The sequence below is a fragment of the Mesoplodon mirus genome (genome assembly GCF_964341445.2).
Source record: "Mesoplodon mirus genome assembly, chromosome: 17".
NCBI classification, from domain to species: domain Eukaryota; kingdom Metazoa; phylum Chordata; class Mammalia; order Artiodactyla; family Ziphiidae; genus Mesoplodon; species Mesoplodon mirus.
Genome location: NC_138993.1, coordinates 47,747,595 through 47,774,457, shown reverse-complemented (window position 1 = coordinate 47,774,457; position 26,863 = coordinate 47,747,595). Strand labels below are relative to the sequence as shown.

The following is a 26,863-nucleotide window of genomic DNA, read 5'->3' as shown; positions in this document are numbered from 1 at the left end:
CTGCCACTTCCTTGCCATGTGATCTTGGGCAGTTTACCTTTCCTGAGCCTTAATTTTCTCTTCTGTAAAGTGCAGATACCCTATAGAATTTTTTGAATATTAGTAGTAATATGTATCACGCACCTAGCACAGTTCTGGGCACAAGTAAATGCTTCATGATATTGCTGTTATTATACAGAATATATATCAGTAGATACTTCTTAACTGATCAATAGAGAACAGCAAATGCCCACCCTTCTCCCCACCCCCAAAAGAGGAAAAGACATATATGTTTGAAATTTCAAAGAATATTTTGCCATTTCTAATGAAAATAACAAAACAAGTAGATTAACCTTCTTTATCTTAACTATCCCAAACTATTACACCTCTGTGAACATATAACCATGCATTCCTTCAATAATTAATGCCATGATTTGTATGGCACTGTTCTAGGTACTTCAGATGACAAAGTGATTAAGAAAAATCTAAAAGATACAACAAACTAGTGAATATAACAAAAAAGAAGCAGACACACATATAGAGAACACACTAGTGGTTGCCAGTGGGGAGAGGGAAGGGGGGAGGGGCGAGATGGGGGCAGGGGAGTAAGAGGTACAACTATTAGGTATAAAATAAGCTACAAGGATATATTGTAGAACACAGGGAATATAGCCAATATTTTATAACTATAAATGGAGTATAACCTTTAAAAATTGGGAATCACTATATTGTACACCTGTGACTTACATAATATTGTACAGCAGCTATACATCAATTTTTTAAGTCTTTAATTAAAAAAAAAAGAAAAAGTCCCCACGCACATCTCTGCTGAGAGAGATGGATGATAGATAAATATACTATATAATGTTAGGAGTGATAAGCGACACGAAGGAAAATAAAGCAATAGACAGTGATAGGGTGAGGGGAAAGGGGGTGGGAGGGGACATGTATGTCCTCTCTGAAGAAGTGACATTTGATTAGAGCCGTGAATTCAGTGAGGCCAGAAGCCATATGGTGAGAAATAGTTCTAGGCAGAAGAATAGCAAGAGTGAGAGCCCTGAGTTGAAATGAGTTTGACATATTCTAAGAACAGTTAGAAGGCCACTGTGGCTAGAGCAGAGTTGAGCTGGAGAAGGAATGATAAGGTCTGAGCGGTCCTAGAGGGCCTTGTGGGTGATAATAAAGACTTTGCGCTTTGTTTTCAGTGAAATGGGAAACCGCTGGCGTTTTTTGTTTTGTTTTGTTTTGTTTTGCGGTACGCGGGCCTCTCACCGCTGTGGCCTCTCCCGTTGCAGAGCACAGGCTCCGGACGCGCAGGCTCAGCGTCCATGGCTCACGGGCCCAGCCGCTCCGCGGCATGTGGGATCTTCCCGGACCGGGGCACGAACCCGTGTCCCCTGCATCGGCAGGCAGACTCTCAACCACTGCGCCACCAGGGAAGCCCTCTCTGCTGTTTTTTAAACATAAATCTATTGTTTATACATAGATTAATTTTAATCAGCGCCTCCTGTCTTGCCACTCTTCCTGGGGACTCTAGGATGGTTAAGGACATTATTATTATCCTGGTCACCCAGGCTAAGCTGCTGGGGTCATTCCTCTCTCTCCCTTATCTGCCGTCATCCAGTCAGTTACCAAGAACTGACAGATCTACTTCTGAAATGTCTTGGAATTGGTCCCCTCTGATTCAGATTTAAAGACAGTACTTTGGTTCGGCTTAGAATCCACTGCTTAGATGATGGCAGTAAATAGCTCTCAAACTGATAAAGGCTGATTCACTAATGAATCCTATTTTTATAAACCAGAATTTTCCTCCTAAAACTAAAAAAAAATAAAATAAATCCTGACACTTCCAGGACCTACAAAATACGGTTCCTTATAAGGGAACACTCAAAGCCCGTGGTATCTGGCTCTGGTCATCCTGTTCTTGTCTCTTCTACTTTTTCTTTACCACTCACATATTCTTTTTTTTTTTTTTTTTTTGCGTTACGCGGGCCTCTCACTGTTGTGGCCTCTCCTCTTGCGGAGCACAGGCTCTGGACGCACAGGCTCAGCGGCCATGGCTCACGGGCCCAGCCGCTCCGCGGCATGTGGGATCTTCCCGGACCGGGGCACGAACCCATGTCCCCTGCATCGGCAGGCGGACTCTCAACCACTGCGCCACCAGGGAAGCCCCTCACATATTCTTTTAAGACCCACAAGTCGGTGTCCTACATTAAGCTTGCCCTGATCTTCTCAGAATTAAACACTTTCTCCCTTTACTCCCATAGTGCTTTATTATTCCTCTCTTTATGACATATCATTTCTACGGCTTTTATAATTATGATTCACATACATAAGTTGGAGCAATTTTTTATTATCTTAACAGCTGGCACCAAGTTCCTGCAGGAAAAACTCCTGTGGTGTAGAAAATGTGCTTTTAGGAATGCTTGGAGGTAGACTGACAGCTGAACCCCACTCCTACTTCCCGGCCAAGGATTTGGATGTAACCTTAGCCCCAGGGTTTTTAGTAGGGGAAATCTGCCCCGCGTGTGCCAAGGGAAGGAGTTTGTTGTTTTTCTCTTGAATAAAGATGAGATGGGGGTAGAAGAAACCAGAGAAGAGATGAAGGAGAGAGAGAGTGCCAGCAAGATGTACACTTGCCTGAGGCTGGAGGGGACCAGTGAGCAGCACAAAAGTAGCCAAAAGCATTTTATAAATACAGGAACACTAGGAAGGGAAAGACAAAGCTCCAAGAGTGCCTCAACATCTGTAGTAAAAAGGGCTACTGAACTCAGGTGAGCGTTTGTGGTTGTTCTTGATGTGAAGATTGAAGAATGTGCTGATTTTTACATCCGGATTAATGATAGAGGCCAAGATAGCCCTGAGAATATAAACCTCCCAGAAATTTACATACATCTTTTGGGAGTGAGGGTTGGACTTCCACATGTCATATAATTGGTAAATATTTGAGTCCGTTGTCACCTGTCTGAGGCAGATAAATATCCAAATCCTACACCTCACCAGATTATAAACTCTCTGAGGATACTTTTTTATGCCCACTTGCTTTCCTATGGTGAACCCACAGAAAATATTTGTTGTTTTATTTGATTGAATAAGTAGTGTTAAGATGAAAAATACCTATACACCTGACTGCTATTTATTTAAACTCTCATCTTATAGATTTTCTCAGCAGGAAAAAGCCAAGTAAAAAAATACCAACAGTGCAAATTATATTTAATCATCAATGAATATGGTGCACGAGACTCAGTGTTATCATCTTGATATATTATAAGTTTTCCATCTTACTCTAGGACAGATGTGATGTAGGAGGAAGTGTAGACTGGAGGTCTTAAGTCTACCATTTCCCAGGCATTTAACCATTCTGAGCATCTATTTTCTCAGCTGTTTCTCAGCTCTTAGACTGCCAATAACAATATCTACCCTGCCAAGCTTTCTGTAATTTTTGTGATGATCTTCTAAGTTTATGTATGGTGATATAAAAGTCATTCTTATGCCATCTGCAGTATTTGATAGTACACGGTAAGTTTACTATAAACAGCACAGTACACATTGAAAGGCTACCAATCGTATCTAAGAATACTCTGGTCCTGAGAGCTGTGGACAGCGTTTTACCAATAATGGAGAAGAGTGACATTAGGAAAGTAAGTGATATTTACGTGATGCTTGAAAGCTTGCAAAGTTTTTATCTAACCCTTCTTCTTAAGTGAAGAAAGATGGGCCAGGGCTGTACTCTTGGTGGATAGTCTGGCTCCGAGATTTTAGTGATATATGAAGTTCTAGGTGAGAAGTTCTAGGCAAATAGCATAGAAATGACAGAAACATCAGCTCCATAGAAGCAGGCTAAGAGCAAAGCTGAAGTTGGAAAGAAAGTGTAAGTATCAGCAAATAGGAACTTAGTAAGGAATGGCTCTTGGTATAAACATGGTTTCATGGAACCCAAGGTAAAGAAGGAGCTCAAAATGCTTCTCAACCTCTTCTATGAGACCATCATTCCCCTGATACCAAAACCAGATACAGATGAAAGAAAACTACACAATATCCCTTATGAATATAGGCTCAAGAGCCCTTAACAAAATACAAGCAAACTGAATCTAGCCACACATACAGAAGATTATATACCATGACCAAGAAGGATTTAACCCAGGAATGAAGCTGGTTTGACACATGAAAATCAATCAATATAATACATTATATTAATAGACTTAAACACAAGACCACATGATTATCTCAATTGATGCAGAAAAAGTATTTGATGAAATTCAACATCTTTTCATGATAAAAGCACTCAGCAAACTAGGAATAGAAGGGAATTTCTTTAATCTTATAAAGAGCATCTATGAAAAACCCGTATCTAACATCCTTAATGGGTGACTGAATAGTTTTTCTAAGATCAGGAGCAAGACAAGGATGTTTATACTCACCAATTTCATTCAACGTTCTAGCCAGGGCAATTAAGAAAAAGAAATTTAAAAAATCCAGATTGGAACAGAGAAGTAAAATTATCTCTATTTGCAGTTGACATGATCTTGTATATAGAAAACACAAATGAATCCCTTCAAAAACTATTAGAACTAATAAACGAGTTCAGCATGGTTGCTGGGCATAAGATCAATATACACAAATCAACTGTATTTATATCCACTAACAATGAACTATCTGAAAATAAAATTCATAAAATAACTCCAACACAGCATTATAAATCAACTATACTTCAATGAAAAAGAAAATAATTCCATTTACAATAACATGAAAAAAAAAAAGAAAAATACCTTGGAATAAATGTAGCCAAAGCAGTACAAGATTGGAACACTAAAAAATATAAAGCATTGTTTTTAAAACAATTAACTCTTAAAAGAAAAGACATTCCATGTTCATAGATTGAAAGACTTACTGCTGTGTAAAATGGTAGCATTCCACAAAATGGTAAATAAATCAATGTAATTTCTATCTGAATTCCAACTGCATTTTCTTTTGAGGAAATTGACAAACTGATCCTAAAATTCATATGGAAGTAATCTTGAAAAAACAATCTTGAAAAACAATAAATTTGAAGGACTAACACTTGGCAATTTCAAAGTTTACCTCAAAACTATAAAGTCAAGACAGTGTGGTTCTAGGCCAGGTATGCACATATCGATCAATGGAATAGAAATGAGAGTCTAGAAATAAACCCTTACATTTATGGTCAATTGCTTTCTTCACAAAGTTGCCAAGACAATTCAATGAAGAAAATCTTTTTAACAAACAATGTTGGAATAACTGTATCCACGTGTAAAAGAATGGTATTAGACTCCTTCCTTTTTTTTTATACCATATACAAACTCAAAATAGATCATAGATCTAAATGTAAGAGCTAAATCTGTAAAGATCTTAGGAGAAAGCTATAGGAGTAAATCTTTGAGCCTGAGGTTAGCTAAAGCCTTCTTAGATATAACAGTGAACACACATACAACTAAATAAATATTAAATTGGACCTAACCAAAATTTAAAACTTTTGTGCTTTAAGGATACAAGAAAGTAAAAAGACAACCCATGGATTGGGAGAAAATATTGGCAAATTTTATATCTGATAAGGGACTTGTATCCAGGATATACAGAAATTTTATAACTCAACAATAAAAAGACAACACAATTTATAAATAGGCAAAGTATTTGAATAGACATTTCTCCAAAGAAGGTATACAAATGGCCTATGAGCATATGAAAAGATTCCCAACTTCATTAGTCATTAGGGAAATTACAAATCAAAACCACAATGAGATACCACTTTACATGCACTGAGATGGCTAAAATCAAAAAGGCATAATGTGTTGGTGAGGATAAAAAGAAATTACAAGTTTCTCAGTGCTGGTGAAATTATAAAATGGTGTAGCCACTTTGAAGAACAGTTTGAAAATTCCTCAAATATTAGATATAGAATTACCATATCATCTAGTAATTCCATTCCTAGGTGTATGCTTGAGAGAATTTAAAATATATGTCCACACAAAAACTTGTACAGATATTCATAGCAGCATTATTCTTAATAATCAAAAAGTGGAATCAACCCAAATGTCCGTCAACTAATGAATAAAATGTGATGTATCTGTTTAATGCAATATTATCCATTAAAAAGAATGAAGTATTAATCATTTCATGATGTACATAAATCATTATTCTGTGCACCTTAAACTTACACAGTGCTGTATGTCAATTATATTTAAATAAAACTGGAAGAAAACAGGAATGAAGTATTGATGCATGCTACAACGTGGATAAACCTTAAGGACTTTATGCTTAAGTAAATGAAGCCAGACACAAAAAGCCACATATCGTATGATTCTACTTCTGTTAAATATCCAGACTAGCCAAATCCATAAAGACAGAGAGTTGGATTAGTAGTTGCCAGGAGCTGGGAGGAGGGGGTGTGTGGAATGACAGTTAAAGAGTATGGAGTTTCCTTTTGAGGTGATGAAAATATTTTGAAACTAGATAGAGAAGATGGTCCCACAACATTGTGAATATAATGAATGCTACTGAGTCGTACACTTTATAGGGTGATTTTTATGCTATGTGAATTATATCTTAATAAAGTTATTATTAACCAAAAAAAGGAAGAAGGAGCCCAAGGCTAAGAACTGTTGGCAGTATATTGGACATTGAGTCAGGTCTGCATTACTCTAGGTTAATCTTCCTGACAGCTCCACATTTGAAATATGGGAATCTGAAAATCCAAAAGATTAAATGTCTAAGATACCATAACTAATAAATTATAATAAGCTATAATTCATGCATAGATTTCAGATTACAGTCTATGCTTTTCTCTAGGGACTACAACAAAAAATAGGTTTCTTTTTTTTTTTTCTTAAAGATAATAATATGAACTTATTGATCACAAAACTTTAATTTACAAGTCTGCATATTAAAATGCAGATTCAAATTTCACATGTTTTTCTCCATTTTTAAAACCAGCATGTTCTGGGTTTTTTTGTTTTGTTTTGTTTTCCTCGTGTACCACGAGTACTTGACCTAGTTCAGAAAGAACTTTATGAGACATACATTTAAGAATGACTTTATAGGGCTTCCCTGGTGGCGCAGTGGTTGAGAGTCTGCCTGCCGATGCAGGGGACACGGGTTCGTGCCCCGGTCTGGGAAGATCCCACATGCCGCGGAGCGGCTAGGCCCATGAGCCATGGCCGCTGAGCCTGCGCGTCCGGAGCCTGTGCTCTGCAACGGGAGAGGCCACAACAGTGAGAGGCCTGCATACCGCAAAAAAAAAAAAAAAAAAAAAGAATGACTTTATAAAGTTAAAACTATATTCTTTTGGGTTGGGAGTTGTATAAATAAAGTGGAGAATAAACACACCAGATTTTAGGCTATTGTGGCTGAGTTTCCTGGTAGCCAAAGCAAAAAAGTAAATAGAGTGGGTATTTTACTTCTAACTATCTGATGAAAAATATATATATACATCAGTGTTACCAAGCACATTTTCTTCCATACCAAATAAAAATTATAACATAGCTCTTTCTCTTTTTCTCCAATGTCATTGGAGAGTGAAAGAGTCCTAGCTTGAGGGATCAGGAAACAGTGTCTGGTTCCACCTCTGCTACTGTTAGCTGTATGGGCTTGGCATAGGTTAGTTTAATTAATTTTCTGAGCCTTGGTTTCCTCATCTTCTAAATGTCTTTCAAATATGAATTTGGGTCACAGTAATATACCTTCTAACTTTTCCAACATTAATTTGGCAAAGTATTCAAAGATTAAGTTGAGTTTTCAAGACAGAAATAAAAAAACAGGTAAACTATTCCCTCCGTTAGATGGGAAGATTTTTGGTTTTCTCCAAAATTCAAATACAGCCACATTTTATGGTAGGAGAAATGCCTATTTGTGGCACCAGATAGCCCTTCTGGTCAACAAAAACTCAAGTGGGACATTACTAATGAGTTCTACTTGGCCTTGTTATTTTTTTTCTTTTTTAAATTTTAGATGTTTTTCCAAAAATTCAAGGGAATGGCAACCAAATTATTTCAGATAATAGTCACTTTTAGGTAAGAATGGCTAATGATACATTTTTTTTTGAATTTTTGAATTTTTTTATTTTTTTATACAGCAGATTCTTATTAGTTGTCCATTTAATACATATTAGTGTATATATGTCAATCCCAGTCTCCCAATTCATCCCACCATACACCCCCTCCACCACTTTCCCCCCTTGGTGTCCATACGTTTGTTCTCTACATCTGTGTCTCTATCTCTGCCCTGCAAACTGGTTCATCTGTACCATTTTTCTAGTTTCCACATATATGCATTAATATACGATATTTGTTTTTCTCTTTCTGACTTACTTCACTCATCATGACACTCTCTAGATCCATCCACGTCTCTACAAATGACCCAATTTCGTTCCTTTTTATGGCTGAGTAATATTCCATTGTATATATGTACCACAACTTCTTTATCCATTCTTCTGTCGATGGGCATTAAGGTAGCTTCCATGACCTTGCTATTGTAAATAGTGCTGCAATGAACATTGGGGTGCATGTGTCTTTTTGAATTATGGTTTTCTCAGGGTATATGCCCAGTAGTGGGATTGCTGGGTCATATGGTAATTCTATTTTTAGTTTTTAAGGAACCTCCATACTGTTTTCCATAGTGGCTGTATCAATTTACCTTCCCACCAACAGTGCAACAGTGTTCCCTTTTCTCCACACCCTCTCCAGCACTTATTGTTTGTAGATTTTCTGATGATGCCCATTCTAACTAGTGTGAGGTGAAACCTCACTGTAGTTTTGATTTGCATTTCTCTAATAATTAGTGCTGCTGAGCAGCTTTTCATGTGCTTCTTAGCCATCTGTATGTCTTCTTTGGAGAAATGTCTATTTAGGTCTTCTGCCCATTGTTGGATTGGGTTGTTTGTTTCTATAATATTGAGCTGCATGAGCTATTTGTATATTTTGGAGATTAATCCTTTGTCCGTTGATTCATTTGCAAATATTTTCTCCCATTCTGAGGGTTGTCTTTTCATCTTGTTTGTAGTTTCCTTTGCTTTGCAAAAGCTTTTAAGTTTCATTAGATCCCATTTGTTTATTTTTCTTTTTATTTCCATTACTCTAGGAGGTGGATCAAAAAAGATCTTGCTGTGGTTTATGTCAAAAAGTGTTCTTCCTATGTTTTCCTCTAGGAGTTTTATAGTGTCTGGTCTTCCATGTAGGTCTCTAATCCATTTTGAGTTTATTTTTGTGTATGTGTTAGGGAGTGTTTTAATTTCATTCTTTTACATGTAGCTGTCCAGTTTTCCCAGCACCACTTATTGAAGACACTGTCTTTTCTCCATTGTATATCCTTGCCTCCTTTGTCATAGATTAGTTGACCATAGGTGTGTGGGTTTATCTCTGGGCTTTCTATACTGCTCCATTGATCTGTGTTTTTGTGCCAGTACCATATTGTCTTGATTACTGTAGCTTTGTAGTATATTCTGAAGTCAGGGAGTCTGATTCCTCCAGCTCAGTTTTTTTCCCTCAAGACTGCTTTGGCTATTCAGGGTCTTGTGTCTCCATACAAATTTTAAGATTTTTTGTTCTAGTTCTGTAAAAAATGCCATTGGTAATTGGTTAGGGATTGCACTGAATCTGTAGATTGCTTTGGGTAGTATAGTCATTTTCACAATATTGATTCTTCCAATCCAAGAACATGGCATATCTCTCCATCTGTTTATATCATCTTTAATTTCTTTCATTAGTGTCTTACAGTTTTCTGCATACAGGTCTTTTGTCTTCCTAGGTAGGTTTATTTCTAGGTATTTTATTCTTTTTGTTGCAGTGGTAAATGGAAGTGTTTCCTTAATTTCTCTTTCAGATTTTTCATCATTAGTGTGTAGGAATGCAAGAGATTTCTGTGCATTAATTTTGTATCCTGCAACTTTACCAAATTCATTGATTAGCTCTAGTAGTTTTCTGGTGGCATCTTTAGGATTCTCTATGTATAGTATCAAGTCATCTGCAAACAGTGACAGTTTTACTTCTTCTTTCCAATTTGTGTTTCTTTTATTTCTCTTTCTTCTCTGATTGCTGTGGCTAGGACTTCCAAAACTATGTTGAATAATAGTGGTGAGAGTGGACATTCTTGTATTGTTCCTGATCTTAGAGGAAATGCTTTCAGTTTTTCACCATTGAGAATGATGTTTGCTGTGGGTTTGTTGTATATGGCCTTTATTATGTTGACATAGGTTCCCTCTATGCCCACTTTCTGGAGGGTTTTTTATCATAAATGGGTGTTGAATTTTGTCAAAAGCTTTTTCTGCATCTATTGAGATGATCATGTGGTTTTTATTCTACAGTTTGTTAATATGGTGTATCACATTTATTGATTTGCATACACTGAAGAATCCTTGCATCCCTGGGATAAATCCCACTTGATCATGGTGTATGATCCTTTTAATGTGTTGTTGGATTCTGTTTGCTACTATTTTGCTGAGGATTTTTGCATCTATATTCATCAGTGATATTGGTCGTTAATTTCCTTTTTTTGTGGTACCTTTGTCTGGTTTTGGTATCTGGGTGATGGTGGCCTCATAGAATGAGTTTGAGAGTGTTCCTTCCTCTGCAGTTTTTTGGAAGAGTTTGAGAAGGATAAGTGTTAGCTCTTCTCTAAATGTTTGATAGAATTCACCTGTGAAGCCATCTGGTCCTGGACTTTTTTTTATTGGAAGACTTTTAATCACAATTTCAATTTCATTACTTGTGATTTGTCTGTTCCTATTTTCTATTTCTTCCTGGTTCAGTCTTGGAAGGTTATACCTTTCTAAGAATTTGTCCATTTCTTCCAGGTTGTCCATTTTATTGGCATAGAGTTGCTTGTAGTAGTCTCTTAGGATGCTTTGTATTTCTGCGGTGTCTGTTGTAACGTCTCCTTTTTCATTTCTAATTTTATTGAGTCCTCTCCCTCTTTTTCTTGATGAGTATGGCTAATGGTTTATCAACTTTGTTTATCTTCTCAAAGAACCAGCTTTTAGTTTTATTGATCTTTGCTATTGTTTTCTTTGTTTCTATTTCATTTATTTCTGTTCTGATCTTTATGATTTCTTCCCTTCTATTAACTTTGGGTTTTGTTTGTTCTTCTTTGTCTAGTTCCTTTATGTGTAAGGTTAGATTGTTTATTTGTGAATTTTCTTGTTTCTTGAGGTAGACTTGTATTGCTATAAACTTCCCTCTTAGAACTGCCTTTGCTGCATCCCATAGGTTTTGGATCATCCTGTTTTCATTGTCATTTGTCTCTAGGTATTTTTTTGATTTCCTTTGATTTCTCCAGTGATCTCTTGGTTGTTTAATAATGTATTGTTTAGACTCCATGTGTTTGTGTTTTTATGCTATTTTTTCCCCTGTAATTTATTTCTAATCTCATAACGTTGTGGTGGGAAAAGATGCCTGATATGATTTCAGTTTTCTTAAAATTACTCAGGCTTGATTTGTGACCCAAGATGTGATCTATCCTGGAGAAGGTGCCATTTGCACTTGAGAAGAAAGTGTAATCTGCTGTTTTCGGATGGCATGTGCTATAAATATCAGTTAAATCTATCTGGTCTATTGTGTCATTTAAAGCTTGTGTTTCCGTATTAATTTTCTGTCTGGATGATCTGTCCATTGATGTAAGTGAGGTGTTAAAGTCCCCCACTATTATTGTGTTATTGTCGATTTCCTCTTTTATAACTGTTAGCATTTGCCTTATGTATTGAGGTGCTCCTATGTTGGGTACATATAAGATACAATTGTTATGTCTTCTTCTTGGATTGATCCCTTGATCATTATGTAGTGTCCTTCCTTTTCTCTTGTAACATTCTTTAATTTAAAGTCTATTTTATCTGATATGAGTATTGCTACTCTAGCTTTCTTTTGATTTCCATTTGCATGGAATATCTTTTTCCATTCCCTCACTTTCAGTCTGTATGTGTCCCTAGGTCTGAAGTGGGTCTTTTGTAGACAGCATATATATGGGTCTTGTTTGTTTATCCATTCAGTGAGCCTGTGTCTTTTGGTTCGTGCATTTAATCCATTCATGTTTAAGGTAATTATCGATATGTATGTTCCTATTACCATTTTCTTAATTGTTTTGGATTTGTTCTTGTAGGTCCTTTTCTTCTCTTGTGTCTCCAACTTAGAGAAGTTCCTTTAGCATTTGTTGTAGAGCTAGTTTTGTGGTGCTGAATTCTCTTAGCTTTTGCTTGTCTGTAAAGCTTTTGATTTCTCTGTCAAATCTGAATGAGATCCTTGCTGGGTAGAGTAATATTGGTTGTAGGTTCTTCCCTTTCATCACTTTAAATATATCATGCCACTCCCTTCTGGCTTGTAGGGTTTCTGCTGAGAAATCAGCTGTTAACCTTATGGGAGTTCCCTTGTATGTTATTTGTTGTTTTTCCCTTGTTGCTTTCAATAATTTTTCTTTGTCTTTAATTTTTGTCAATTTGATTACTGTGTGTCTCAGCGTGTTTCTCCTTGGGTTTGTCCTGCCTGGGACTCTCTGCGCTTCCTGGACTTGGGTGGATATTTCCTTTCCCACGTTAGGGAAGTTTTCAACTATAATCTCTTCAAATATTTTCTCTGGTCCTTTCTCTCTCTCTTCTCCTTCTGGAACCCCATAATGTGAATGTTGTGTTTAATGTTGTCCCAGAGGTCTCTTAGGCTGTCTTCATTTCTTTTCATTCTTTCTTCTTTATTCTGTTCTGTGGCAGTGAATTCCACCTTTCTGTCTTCCAGGTCACTTATCTGTTCTTCTGCCTCAGTTATTCTGATGTTCATTCCTTCTAGCGTATTTTTCATTTCAGTTATTGTATTGTTCATCTCTGTTTGTTTGTTCTTTAATTCTTCTAGGTCTTTGTTAAGCATTTCTTGCATCTTCTCGATCTTTGCTTCCATTCTTTTTCTGTGGTCCTGGATCATCTTCACTATCATTATTCTGAATTCTTTTTCTGGAAGGTTTCCTATGTCCACTTCATTTAGTTGTTTTTCTGGGGTTTTATCTTGTTCCTTCATCTGGTACATAGCCCTCTGCCTTTTCATCTTGTCTATCTTTCTGTGATTGTGGTTTTTGTTCCACAGGCTGCAGGATTGTAGTTCTTCTTGCTTCTGCTCTCTGCCCTCTGCTGGATGACGCTATCTAAGAGGCTTGTGCAAGCTTCCTGATGAGAGGGACTGGTGGTGGGTAGAGCTGGCTGTTGCTCTGGTGGGCGGAGCTCAGTAAACTTTAATCCATTTGTCTTCTGATGGGTGGGGCTGGGTTCCCTCCCTGCTGGTTCTTTGGCCTGAGGCGACCCAACACTGGAGCCTACCCGGGCTCTTTTGTGGGGCTGACGGCAGACTCTGGGAGGGCTCATGCCAAGGAATACTTCCCAGAACTTCTGCTGCCAGTGTCCTTGTCCTCATGGTGAGCCACAGCCACCCCCTGCCTCTGCAGGAGACCCTCCAACACTAGCAGGTAGGTCTGGTTCAGTCTCCATTGGGGTCACTGCTCCTTCCCCTGGGTCCCGATGCGCACACTACTTCATGTGTGCCCTCCAAGAATGGAGTCTCTGTTTCCCCCAGTCCTGTCAAGGTCCTGCAATAAAGTCCCGCTAGCCTTCAAAGTCTGATTCTTTAGGAATTCCTCCTGTTGCCGGACCCCCAGGATGGGAAGCCTGATGTGGAGCTCAGAACCAGTCCAGTGAGTGGACTTATGTGGTATAAATATTCTACAGTTTGTGAGTCACCCACCCGGCAGTTATGGGATTTGCTTTTATTGTGATTGTGCCCCTCCTACCATCTCACTGTGGCTTCACCTTTGTCTTTGGATGTGGGGTATCTTTTTTGGTGAGTTCCAGTGTCTTCCTGTCGATGATTGTTCAGCAGCTAGTTGTGATTCCGGTGCTCTCACAAGAGGGAATGAGCTCAAGTCCTTCTACTCCACCATCTTGAACCAATCTGGCCTTGTTATTTATATATACCTGTATTGAGCAATTAAAAACTGTTTCAATAATTTATGTAAGTACCAGATAGTTACCTGATATAACTTCAGTGCTCTTTAATAAAACAAATCTCTAGTGGAACATAGACCTGGTTAATGACAAACGTAAAATAGATGGAGGCTGTGTGGATGGTCATTTAAAAAGTTTATTTACGGTTCCCTTACAATATCTCATTAGAACTGTATATTTGGAACAATTTATATATGTTTTAATATTTAAGACACAGAGTCTTATTATATACTGTCCTTGCCTAGGGTATATCCAAACAACTACCTTAAGACTGAATCTGCCTTATAAGAAGATCCTTCTGATATGGAAAAATTAACCTGTTTATATCAAATTCTGCCCTAGAGCAGTGTTATGGTGAGACTCCAGTGTGTGCCCCTGGGAACGTCCTCATGAGGTAGACTGTGTTTCCCAAGTTCCTTTCTCTCTTCCTTTCCCATCACCCTTTCCAGCATCTACTGATATGCCAGCTTCTAGAGAGGCATGCATGTGACCACATCTTCATTTTTAAGGAGTTTAAAGTTTATCTTTAATGAAATAAGGAGAACTTATTTTTCTAACTTAGCACAATTCTAGAGGGTCTCAAAATCAGATGGGTTCAAGGGCCACACCAATAAGATAAATGCATAGTGCTGTCCTTATAAGGCAACAGGGAGTTGTAGGGCTCATGCCAACCTGAGGAGGACAGCGCCTGCCTTAAAGGCATTCTGATTAATTAATTCCGTTCAGACCTAGAAAGTATTTTTTTTAGGTTTAAATGATCCATCAAGCTATATCTCCTGGCATGAAACATAATTTAAACCCCAACGTTCCCTGAAGAAATTCTGTGGAAACGTTCTTCTGAATATTTCAGTAGGTTATATGTCTTCTGTTCCATGTCCAGTGTAATTCAGAAATCCACACTTGTGGGAATTCCCTGGCATCCAATGGTTAGGATGCCGTGCTTTCACTGCTGTGGACCCAGGTTTGATCCCTGTTTGGGGAACTAAGATCCCACAAACCGCAAGGTACAGCCAAAAAAAAAAAAAAAAAGAAAAGAAAAGAAAAAAGAAATCCGCACTTGTTTCAGGACCCTTGTTCCATTCGGCATTATGAATTGATTTTGTGGGGAAAAGTCTTTACAATGCCTACAGTGTTCCCCCAAAAGAAACTTTTGAATAGATATCGCATATCTGAAATGGATCTTTTTTGTTAACAAATAATCCTCTCTCAACTTGTAATATCAATTCATCATAAAAGTTTGATAGTATAAGCAATCACAGCAAATGCCATTAATGATTCATTTTTGTCTGTTTATCTATTTTACTTTTTGCTTACACAGCTTATGATTTTACTTACTTGCTAAAATATGATGAATCAGGAAAACAGCAGAGCCTGTAACAGTTCTGAGTATTTTAATGGTCCTAGATAGTAATGAAAAATACTTAGTATCAGCGGTTATTTTTAAGGAAAATCATGATATACTATGAATCTATCTGCAGACCCACCTAAAAAAACTTCGTTGGTAAACCCATTATATTTTAATTAGTAGGAGATTTCATATATTAGAATAATAATTAGAAATACACTTTGACACATTCTATTCATATGAAAAAGTGTCAAATTCTAGTGGAATGTATGCCAGGATTGAGCTTTGGGACATGTTTCAGCAAATGTATTACTCTTGATTTATACATTTTGTGAAATGGATTTATTTTTATTGAATCCAGATTTCAATGTAAAGTGGTGTATAATGTTTTAGTCACAGCTTCTGGAGAGATTGGCAACTACTAATCTTACAATTTCAAATCTGCTCAAAAATCATTTTCTGTAGGAAACTATGGGCAGGAATGAAAGAGGTGCATCTGTGAATCAGTGAATCTGTGCTGCCTTGGAATGTAGCTTCTGGGGACTGGAGGGTGAATGCATCTAACGCCTTTTCCCCAATTCATGTCATAGAAAAGGCACCGACATGGTTTGATAGAAGCTAGATAGAGTCTGTGATAGTATGGAAGAGAAATATAAAGATCCCTGCTTCTGAGAGCCATCTGCTGGCTAAGAGAAAGCCTGCAAAAAACCCACAAATGTCTGGCTTGTCCGCGTGAATAGAATCTCAATTACTAAGATTTATGTAACTCCGGTTTAACTGAAATTCTCGTCAATTCTTTTTTTGGCATGTGGCCTCGATTTTTTTTTTTTTTTGTATATTTATTGGAGTATAACTGCTTTACAATGTTGTGTTAGTTTCTGCTGTACAACAAAGTGAATCAGCTATATGTATACATATATCCCCATATCCCCTCCCTCTTGAGCCTCCCTCCCACCCTCCCCATCCCACCCCTCTAGGTCTTCACAGAGCATCTTGAGTTGATCTCCCTGTGCTATGCAGCAGGTTTCCACTAGCCATCCATTTTAATTTGGAAGTGTATATATGTCAATGCTACTCTCTCACTTCGTCCCAGCTTCCCTGTCCCCCGCTGTGTCCTCAAGTCCGTTCTCTACGTCTGTGTCTTTATTTCTGCCAAGCCACTAGGTTCATCAGTATCGTTTTTTTAGATTCCATATATATGTATTAGCATATGGTATTTGTTTTTCTCTTTCTGACTTACTTCACTCTGTATGACAGACTCTAGGTCCATCCACCTCATTAAAAATAACTCAATTTCATTCCTTTTTATGGCTGAGTAGTATTCCATTGTATATATGTGCCACATCTTCTTTATCCATTCATCTGTCGATGGACATTTAGGTTGCTTCCATGTCCTGACTATTATAAATAGAGCTGCAGTGAACATTTTGGTACATGACTCTTTTGGAATTATGGTTTTCTCAGGGTATATGCCCAGTAGTGGGATTGCTGGGTCATACGGTAATTCTATTTTTAGTTTTTTAAGGAACCTCCATACTGTTCTCCATAGTGGTTGTATCAATTTACCTTCCCACCACCAGTGCAGGAAGGTTCCCTTTTCTCCACACCCTCTCCAGCATTTATTGTTTCTAGACTTTTTGATGGCGTGGCCTCGATATTTCATTCTCAACATGGTGTTTGATTTACTAACAAGGAAGTAGTTCTTGCTTCCATCTCTTCTGTGGCAGAAGCTGATTCAGAATTCCCATAGGTGATATTTATATCCTGTTGAAAACGATTTTAAAGCAAACTTTGGAAAACAGTACAAAATATACTCTTAAAACTGAATGTTCCCCCTTCCCTTAAGGTAACTCTGTCATGCAACCAACTCTAAATGCTTTTTGGTACAATTGTAAATAAGCTAAAATGGCAGGGAAGGAACTAGTTCTGTGGTCTTGATGGTCAAGGAAGACTTAATCGCTTACCACTGCCAAACTCAGTCTTCTAAAAACATGTCCCTGGAAAGAAATACGTATTTTACAACAACCTTAAGACAGTATTTTTTAAGGTAGATTAATAGTAAGTAATTATACTGAGTACCTCTACTGGCAGTATTAATAAAACAGTTTACCTTAAAATTCTCAAGAGAAAAGTATATTATAGCAGGCTACATTTAAGAATGCTTTTATGTGCTGTTGTTTTCTATAATAGGATTAGAGGGGAAATTTAAATGATACAGATTATTTTGTTGCTTTTTCATATTGTGTTATATGCTGGTTTATATTCCTGTTTACGTGAGTCCATAGAACATATTAACTAGGATTGGGTTCTGGAGTCAATCAACCACTTGGGTTCAGATCCTGGTGTGGTCACCAACTTTGTTTTGGCCTCGGTCTTAACCTCTGTTTGCCTCAGTTTCCTCATCTGTAAACTAGAGGTACTAATAATGTTGACCTTCGTGAGTTGCTTTAAGCTTAAAGCATCTAGAGCAGTGCCTGGCACATGCTAAGCATTCTGTAAATGTCAGCCGTCCTGGTTATCCTCAGCCATCCTCCTTGACGTTCTGTTGAGATGATATATGTGAATTTGCTGAAGCACCTTCTATCTCTCTGTTTTCTGCTCTTGTTTTAAATTTTAGGATGCGTGTGTCCTCCCTTCCCAGCCTTAAACGAATGTCCTGGCATTTTTTTTTTTTTTCTAACTCCTATAGAAACTCCAGTTTCAGTGAAGGGTGTCTCATCACACTCAGGTCACACGTGACAAATGGCCTTTTATTACATGCTGATTACAGTTAACCTTCATTTCTTTCATGGCAGCCGTGTGGTGCCTTCTATTTAAATAGAGCTGTTCCTGGATATGACTTTTCGAGCCTCTCTGGGTTTAATTCTAATTTAACTTGCCATTCCAAGTGGGACTGTTGTGTAACTGAAGGCGTGATGCCCTCATTTGTTTTCTCTACGTCTAATTATTACAACGCAGTGCCTGTGAGGCCCCCTCGGGCATTCGTTCACTTTTCTAAATGGTGGAACCTTCTGGGGAAGGGAATGGGCCTTTAGTGATTGTTCTTTTGAACTGCACGGATATGTTTATTAGTGCAGTGTCTGGGAACACACTAGCAACTCTTTTACCCTGACCATTTTCATCATACCGGGCTTATTACCAAGGATTATTGGAAGAATCCTCTGCTGGCGTAGGCAGTAGTTTCTTGCGCATTTCCATTCTTCAGAACAAGGCCAACTTTTGAAGCACACAAGTCAGTGTGTGTGCCTTTGAGGATACCTGAAGTGCTTTGGAAACGAAAGGCACATGGCTTTCAGAAAGCATAGGAAGGGCAGAACAGAGACACCCAACATGTAATTATAGCTGTTCTGTTACCAAACACCGGGCTTTTGAGCCCCAGAGTGAGACGGGGCAGGATGAGTTAGAATCATTCCTTCACCCTTTCGCACTCACCTAGATGCTTACCTAGGATCAAAGGGAAGCTTTTTCTTTCATTCACCATTGTCTTATACGTGTTCAGAGGGATCTCAGCAGTCTCCCACTGAGAATTTTAATTGTAAGCCATGCTTTAGAATGCCATTCTCTTGAACTTAGAGCAAAGAACCAAGGCACTTATATGTACATGTGGTTTTAATGGTTACCCAGAATCCCAGATATTCAGTAGCCACTTTGTATACTATAGCATTTAAAACATGAAATTTAGGGAAATGAGAGTAAGAATGAGGAATTGAGTGACCATTATTGGAAGATTTGCAGTCAAAGGATCCTGGTGAGGATTAATTAACCAATTAAAGATTCATTAATTAGTTGATTATATTAAATTAAAAATCAGGAATACCTGACTTAATACACTCTTCCATTCATCCATCTATTCATTCATTCTATTTAGCAAACATTTCTTATATGCCCACAATGTTCTGGGCTCCAGAGACACAAAAATACTTGGTACCAGCACCGTGACTATCAGATTTCCTGCCATGGACTTGGCATGGCCAAACACGCAACACACAATTGTCTTCCACCTACAGTGCCCCCTAACTGTAGGATCATGCCGTGGGCCCCAGTACAGCAGCAGTCCTCTGTGGAGTTGGGTTGTCCTCTCCTCTTCCTGTGTTCTTTAAGCTCTTCTGCACTTTATTTATTCTTTTTCACTTCAGCCCCACTTACCTTCCTGCCTTTCCACAAAGAGATCAAAATAAGTTCTGAAAGGTACAGGCTAGCCTAAGTTTCTTTGATGTCTTCTGAGGATGTCTCTACCAGTTAAAAAGGGGAACCAGGGAAAATTTTACCCACTGAATATCATTTTAAAGCTAGTTTTTGCTGGGTCCAGCTATTCATTGCACATACCTTTTTAAAAGTTATTTTTATCATCATCATCATCTTTACGCAGATACCTTTAGGTGGTGGTACTTCATAATGTCCTAAAACATTTCACTTTAAAATGAGGAAAACCAGGGTATGAAGTTTTGTAGAACATTAAGGCCATCCACCTAACCTGTCTTCATTTAATGTAAATTCAGAAATCTGAGTGCAGTATTTTTTTTTTTTCTTTTTTGCGGTACACGGGCCTCTCACTGTTGTGGCCTCTCCTGTTGCGGAGCACAGGCTCCGGACGCACAGGCTCAGCGGCCATGGCTCACGGGCCTAGCAGCTCCGTGGCATGTGGGATCTTCCCGGACCGGGGCACGAACCCGTGTCCCCTGCATCGGCAGGCAGACTCTCAACCACTGCACCACCAGGGAAGCTCTGAGTGCAGTAATTTTATACCATTCTATAGCCCTTACTTCCCCTTCTCTGCCTGCCATGTAGTTCAGTAGTTGATTGACGATATAGCAGCATTACTTCAGTCCCTTAAAGACCTACTTAGTAGTTACTCAGTTTTTTATTTCAGATTTATGTTTCACTTTTCTCTGTATACATGTATACATAGCAAGATAAATAGCTAAAGTCAACTATGGGCAAACAATATGTGTGTGTGATTATGCTTAGTTACATTTAGACTTCTGCATACTAGTGTGTAGAAATTATTGTACAAAACAAAGCGTTCTTACTATAGACTTTAAGTTATAATTTGAAGGAAACAAATACCATATCATATTCTCAATTTGAAAGATGTCAAACATACCACAACGTGAAAGTTTCTATTTTTGAGGGCCCCCAGTGACAAGATCCATATTTGTTTTTATGACTAGATATTCAAGAAGTGAATGACTGTTGCCCTATTATCACACACACACAGTCTTAATTATTTGCAAAAATCACAGCCTATGCCAGAACATATCTTGTTAGGAGTGACTAAAGCTGTTCTCTCACGGGCAGACCTGTCACACTATTTTGACTCTTTTCACAATAGGCTCCAATCCCTACAACTGAGTCAGTGGTGTGGAAAACCACAAATCCATATTGAGTGATAAGAAGGCTGAAAAAGTGTCTTAGCTGTCCCGTATGTTCTTCCTTCAACTACTAGAAACCTTGCACAAAACTGTTTAAGATACTAGTAGATAAACATCATTTATATTTGATCTTATCTAATAACATGAAGCTTTGGCTACTGAATCTGTTATTCATACAAGTGAAAAGATGCACTGAAAACCTAAAAGGCGAGTACATGGAAGGAGACATTCAAAACAAGTTCACTGGAGCAATGTCATAGTGAAATATTAGAAATAATTTATATGTCCGTCACCTAGGAAATGGATTTTAAAATGCTGGGATGATATTCTTTGGACTACTCCCGTATTTCATCTGAGTCAAGTATCAACCATCTACAGCCCATGGATCAATTACAGCCCACTATTTGTTTTGTAAATAAAGTTTTATCGGAACATAGCCATACTCGTTTGTTTATATATTTATCTATAGCTACTTTCATGCAACAATTGAAGGGTTGATTTGTTACAACATAGACTGTATGACTCTCAGTCAAAATAAAATATTCACTAGCCCTTTACAGAAACAATTTACCAACTCCTGATCTAGGTTAAAACACCATCTATTGTAAAATACAACATTACTTTATATACCACTAAGAAAGAAAAAAAAATATGTCAAACTATGACAAGCTGTCAAATGTCAGAAGCATCCTGCTTTTAGAGACATTAAAATATTCATCTTAGAATCAATGAATTGTGGTATATAGCATTTCAAATAAACAAGACAGTGTATCAGTATGAACAGATCTCAGATCCTTGGTGTCAAATGAACAAAAGTCGAGTGGAGAACAATTTGCAGAATGATGTGAACAGCATATTATTTATATGTCTCTTAAAAAACACCAAACAATATAATGACTTTCCATGAATGCAGATATATATCACTGAGTATGATTTTAAAGAATTGGAAGAATTTAAAGAAAGCTGATGATAGAGGTTTTCCCTCGGAGGAGAAGGGACCAGGATAATGATATGATAGAAGGGGGGAGGGGTATCTTTATCTGTTGTGTTCAGGTTTTTCAAGGATTGATTTATTAATAGGAATTTTAAACCCCATCAAAGCATGGAAAACCTGGAAGAAAATAATGTCAAAGTATTAATAGTGGTAGATTTTTTTATAGTAGGAATATGGGTGATTTCTTTTTATTAGTGTATTTCACTGTAATTTTCAAGAACTTCATGAATAACTAAAGAAGGTGAGTCATGTTCTTCATTTCTATCTCAATCAAAAGACATTAAGGTTGGAAGAAGTACATGTTAATCAGTTACCTGACATTACAAACTAATCCTGTTTTTCTACTGTGGCATTAAGGTTAAACAATGTAAAAGTCAGGGCTAAATCTCATAGTGAAAACTTTTTTTCATAATGTGGTACAGCTAATCTTTCAATACAGTGAACTTTACTCCTCACCGTGAAAAACCACCAACGAGAAAAGTCAAATGTCAGGTGCATTTTACAGAACTGAAATAGCTTGTCATGAGTCATGTTATTGATGTACTGATGTCATTTCTTTCAACCCGACCTTACTTGTTTTGAAATTACGTTGTGATTTTACATGATTGTATATGTTGTCACATGCAATTCAGACCCTCATGTTACTTATTAAATGCATTCATTTTGTCATTTGTCTATGGCAGGTCTTCCTAAAATATTCTCTGTAAGTGTCTTCACAAGTTCAAAACTTTGAGGGATAGTTCTAACACCGCCAGATTATTTCTTTTCTTTTTTTTTTTTTTTTTTTTTGCTGTACGCGGGCCTCTCACTGTTGTGGCCTCTCCCGTTGCGGAGCACAGGCTCCGGACGCACAGGCTCAGCGGCCATGGCTCACGGGCCCAGCCGCTCCGCGGCATATGGGATCCTCCCAGACCGGGGCACGAACCCGTATCCCCTGCATCGGCAGGCGGACTCTCAACCACTGCGCCACCAGGGAGGCCCCAGATTATTTCTTTTGATGATAGAGATCTACTCACTCACCACTGCTTTCATTTAGTTTTTGTTTTTGTCATTTTGTTGTTATTTTAAGCATGTCTTTCTCTCCCTAAGAGTGTTTCATCAAAAATAGGTCTAGCGGCCTGCCTTCAAGATTAAGAAATGAAATGTATCCCAGAAGGTGACAGCGGGAAATGTGGACATGGGACCCTGAGTCTGTATGAAGCTGCAGACTATGAGCCTCAGGTCTCATGGCACTGGAACCAGACAGAGTGCTGTATTGCTCACCATTTAAATCTACTTTTTCTTTTTCCAGTTCAATCTCACCATTTAGTATTGAGAGCACAAGACGCCAGAGAAGGTCTGAATCCCCAGACTCCAGAAAACGGCGTATCCACAGATGTGATTTTGAGGGATGCAACAAAGTGTACACAAAAAGTTCTCACCTGAAGGCTCATCGAAGGACACATACAGGTACAGCTCTGCAGGGCGTCTCACCTGAGGGTCGCTGAGAGTCCAGAAAGGGCCAGCTGCTTGGCTTTGGAGCCATGAGTGTGCTGGAATGTTCTGTGCTCACCCATCATATGTGCATCATATGTTCCCTTCTGAGTGGAGTACATTCCCTCTCTCAGTTGAAAAAAGGCCTAAGCCTTCGTGAAGTTTAGCAAGCGAAGAAGTATTTCTTCTGTGTCTTAAGGACTTTTAAAATAAGAGTATGAACACAGTGGTCTAGTCTTTTTCATAATCAGCGTTGCCACTTAATCGTTGTCTAGTTATTAGGTTTTATTTTTTGCTTTTTGGGGTTTTTTTTGCGGTACGCGGGCCTCTCACTGTTGTGGCCTCTCCCGTTGTGGAGCACAAGCTCCGGACGCTCAGGCTCAGCGGCCATGGCTCATGGGCCCAGCCGCTCCGCGGCATGTGGGATCCTCCCGGACCGGGGCATGAACCCATGTCCCCTGCATTGGCAGGCGGACTCTCAACCACCATGCCACCAGGGAAGCCCTAGTTATTAGGTTTTAAAATGTCCACATAACATACCAAACAAGCTGAACAAAATCATTCTCTTAAAGTTATCGTTTTCACCACCACTTAGATCATATTTTTCTCCCCTTGATCTCATCCCCCAAATTGGAACCAAACAGATAAACCCCCCCCAAAAATGAAATAAGATTGACATATACATAGCACTGTGGGGAGTTTAAAACAATACTTCCACATGATTCCATTTGATTCTCATTGGTATTTTTTTGTATAAGGAGAGGATTTTGCGTATTCACAGTTTGCAAAGAAGGAAATTGAGATCACAAGTGACCCACTGACTTTGTCACCATCCATTCACCCATGCCCCTACCCAGGAAAGAAGGCAGTGACTCTTCACTTAGCTCCCTACTCACCCCATCAATCCTCTACCCTGTGTGTCCCTCACCTGGCATCCCCTGGCTTCCTTGGCTTCTGGATCCCATTGGGTACCATCAATGGGAGGCTCTGGGAAGAGACCAAAAGGTGGAAGGAGGGACCCCCAATTACAGAAACTTTTGGTCAGAAAAGTGACTGGTGACTGGAATGTGTGAACCTCAAAGAAGCAGAGAGAAGAGAGAAATTCATTCACACGCATTCCTGCTAGCAACGTGCTATAGAGCCAGTAACTATCCTCGACAGGAATCAGCCTCCAGCACCTGCCTCTATCTGGGAGCTTCACGTGTAACAGACTCCTGTGGGGCTGCATAAATCGTGCTCCCATCTCAGATACACTGAGATAGCCACACTGTATAAACTCTCTCTCAGCTGAGGTAGCAAAATCATTTAAATCGTCATTCTTTGCCATTTATTGAGTCATGTTCTTATATCAGATTATTTGAAAGCTGCTTTACAGAGACTTTCATGACTCTGATCGTTAAGATGGGACATCTTTTTGTGTGTGTGATGAAGTTATAGCACGGGATGCTTGCCTGAGTCAGAAAAGCTTTATAGAATCTGGAGTTTACTTCTGCTTATATAATACATTAATACTATTACTATTTCTAAGGGAATTCAACGCAGTGTGAAAACTGTCGCTTCCATCTTTCCTCCCTATTCCCAGTCCTTATCCCTTTTCTACTTAATTCCAAATTCCAAATTCTTTCCAAAGAATTCCAAATTCTTTCCAAAGAATTCCAAATTCTTTCCTCTCCATTGATCCAGAGCTTTCCCAGGAGAGGTTTTCATCTATTTCTTTGGCACTATTTTTGAATCAATTTTCTTTCTTTTTTGGGGGGGGATCTGAAAAATTAAGCCATTTAATATTTAAGTTAAGTTTTTATTAAAGTTAGTTGATTTACAATGTTGTGTTAGTTTCAGGTGTACAGCAAAGTGATTCCGTTTTTACATATACATATATCTTTTTTTTTTCAGATTCTTTTCCCTTAAAGGTTATTACAAAATATTGAGTATAGTTCCCTTGCTATATAGTAGGTCCTTGTTGGTTATCTATTTTATATAGAAGAGTGTGTCTTCGATTTTCTCATTAAGGCCAAGAATGCCTATAAAGACATGAAAGTTGAATAAGCATGTTTCATCTTATCAGTAGACAGTGAACACAAATCAAAGGAGTAAGTATGATCAGCTCATATTACTGACTTCTTATGGGAGCATTTCAGTTAAAGAAAAAAAAGAATGACCTTCTGCAGTGAATCCTTATATATTTTGAGTTACTCCTATTTTCCTTGAACTTTCCAAAATACTAATTATCCCCGCTTTCACACAGGCACCCTCTATTTCATTTATGCAAGTGATGAACAGTGAAAGAGAGGAAAAGGTTTCATGAGGTACTATTAAAGGATTTAATGTTATGGCACGATAGGATTGGATCTTATAGGTTTTAATATAGATTGTGAAAGTGGGGGAGATGTGATGTATGCATTATAATTCGAAGCAATATAAACCTTTAATGCTGAAGCAGAAGTAATTAGTTTGGCTTATTAATAAGATGAAATCATCGACTCCTAGGGTCTGAATGGACCTTATATGTCACCAAGTCTAGTTCGTTTCCTAATTAGAGGGATCCTTGGGTGTCATCTTTCACAGAGAACCAGTCCCTGTACTATGCAGTATTCTGCACACTTAACACTTTTTCTTTCATTTGATCCACACAATAACCAGTGTCATTATCTCCTTGGTATGAGTGTGACTCCCGGTCAAGTATTATTTCCCATCTCTCCTTAAATGCCTCGCGTGACAGAGAGCTTCTTCTTGTGCAAGACAAGTTGGGTGACATTTCTGAGGGCGGAGTCCTCATCTCTTACAGCATTGAATTGTCTCGTATGGCGTTGTTTGGCTCCCGTTGTCTTGTTGTCCAAGGGAATCGCTCCAGCCATCACAGTGTAAATTTCACTTCCGGGACCCTGGTGCCCCTCTCAGCACTGTCATGAACCACTGGTATCTTCATCTCCCCAAACCAGACACCCGCCGTTCTCTCAGCCACGTTTTCCTAGGTATATGCCAACATATCACAGTATCTTTTAAAGTTTTCACACCACAAATTGAGGGAAGAGCTCTTGTTAAGGGACGTCTCTTAATAGATGTAAAGATAATGTTAATTCTTTTAGCAGTTGACTTTGTGCGGTCATCTCAATCAAAAACTGCTGAAAACTGGATCTTCCCACCCCCTGTACCTAGAACGGATTTCTTTTCAACTTAAACGTGCAGTGTTGTATTTGTCATTGAACCTGTCCCTCAGATGGTGGCTCCCTTGGGAATAGTGGGTTTCCTGTCACTGAGGTGTTTTGCCCCAGGCTGGATGACCTCTTGTGGGAGATACAGGACAGATCATTACTATGAGGGCTGCACATACCCTTTCAAGTCTGGGAAATAATTATACTGCATCCATTTTATTGACTTGGGCTCATTATTCTAATAAACTGAAAAGATTTTGGAGCTCTCCCTGCCCCCCTTGCTTTTACTTTTTTAGCTTTCTCCTTCAGCTTCTCCATTTTTCCAAGTACTAAGTAGAACAGGTTCAAGGAAAAGCCCTGAGATGTGATGTTGGAGACTTCCATCCAAGTGGGTCTTAATTTATGAACTTAAAGCTAAGAATCCCCTTAGTTGTCCTGCTCCAATCCATGTTTCTTGATCTCACAGCTGCATCCAAAAGTCCTTGTGAAATTCCTGCTCCAAAGCCAGATATGCCAAATTCATCCATCCACTTAGCAGAGAAATACTTACTCTGCTCAAGGCAGAGT

General features: G+C 38.5%; 1 protein-coding gene across 3 annotated transcripts in view; it reads left to right on the top strand.

Moving 5' to 3' along the window:
- The window catches only part of KLF12 (KLF transcription factor 12), a 461,550-nt gene that overhangs the window by 411,968 nt on the left and 22,719 nt on the right, over positions 1–26,863 (top strand). For all 3 annotated transcript variants that reach the window (XM_082601894.1, XM_082601896.1, XM_082601895.1), the window contains one exon: positions 22,963–23,120. In XM_082601894.1, the coding sequence (XP_082458020.1) occupies positions 22,963–23,120 (158 nt within the window). The remainder of the gene's footprint in view (positions 1–22,962; positions 23,121–26,863) is intronic.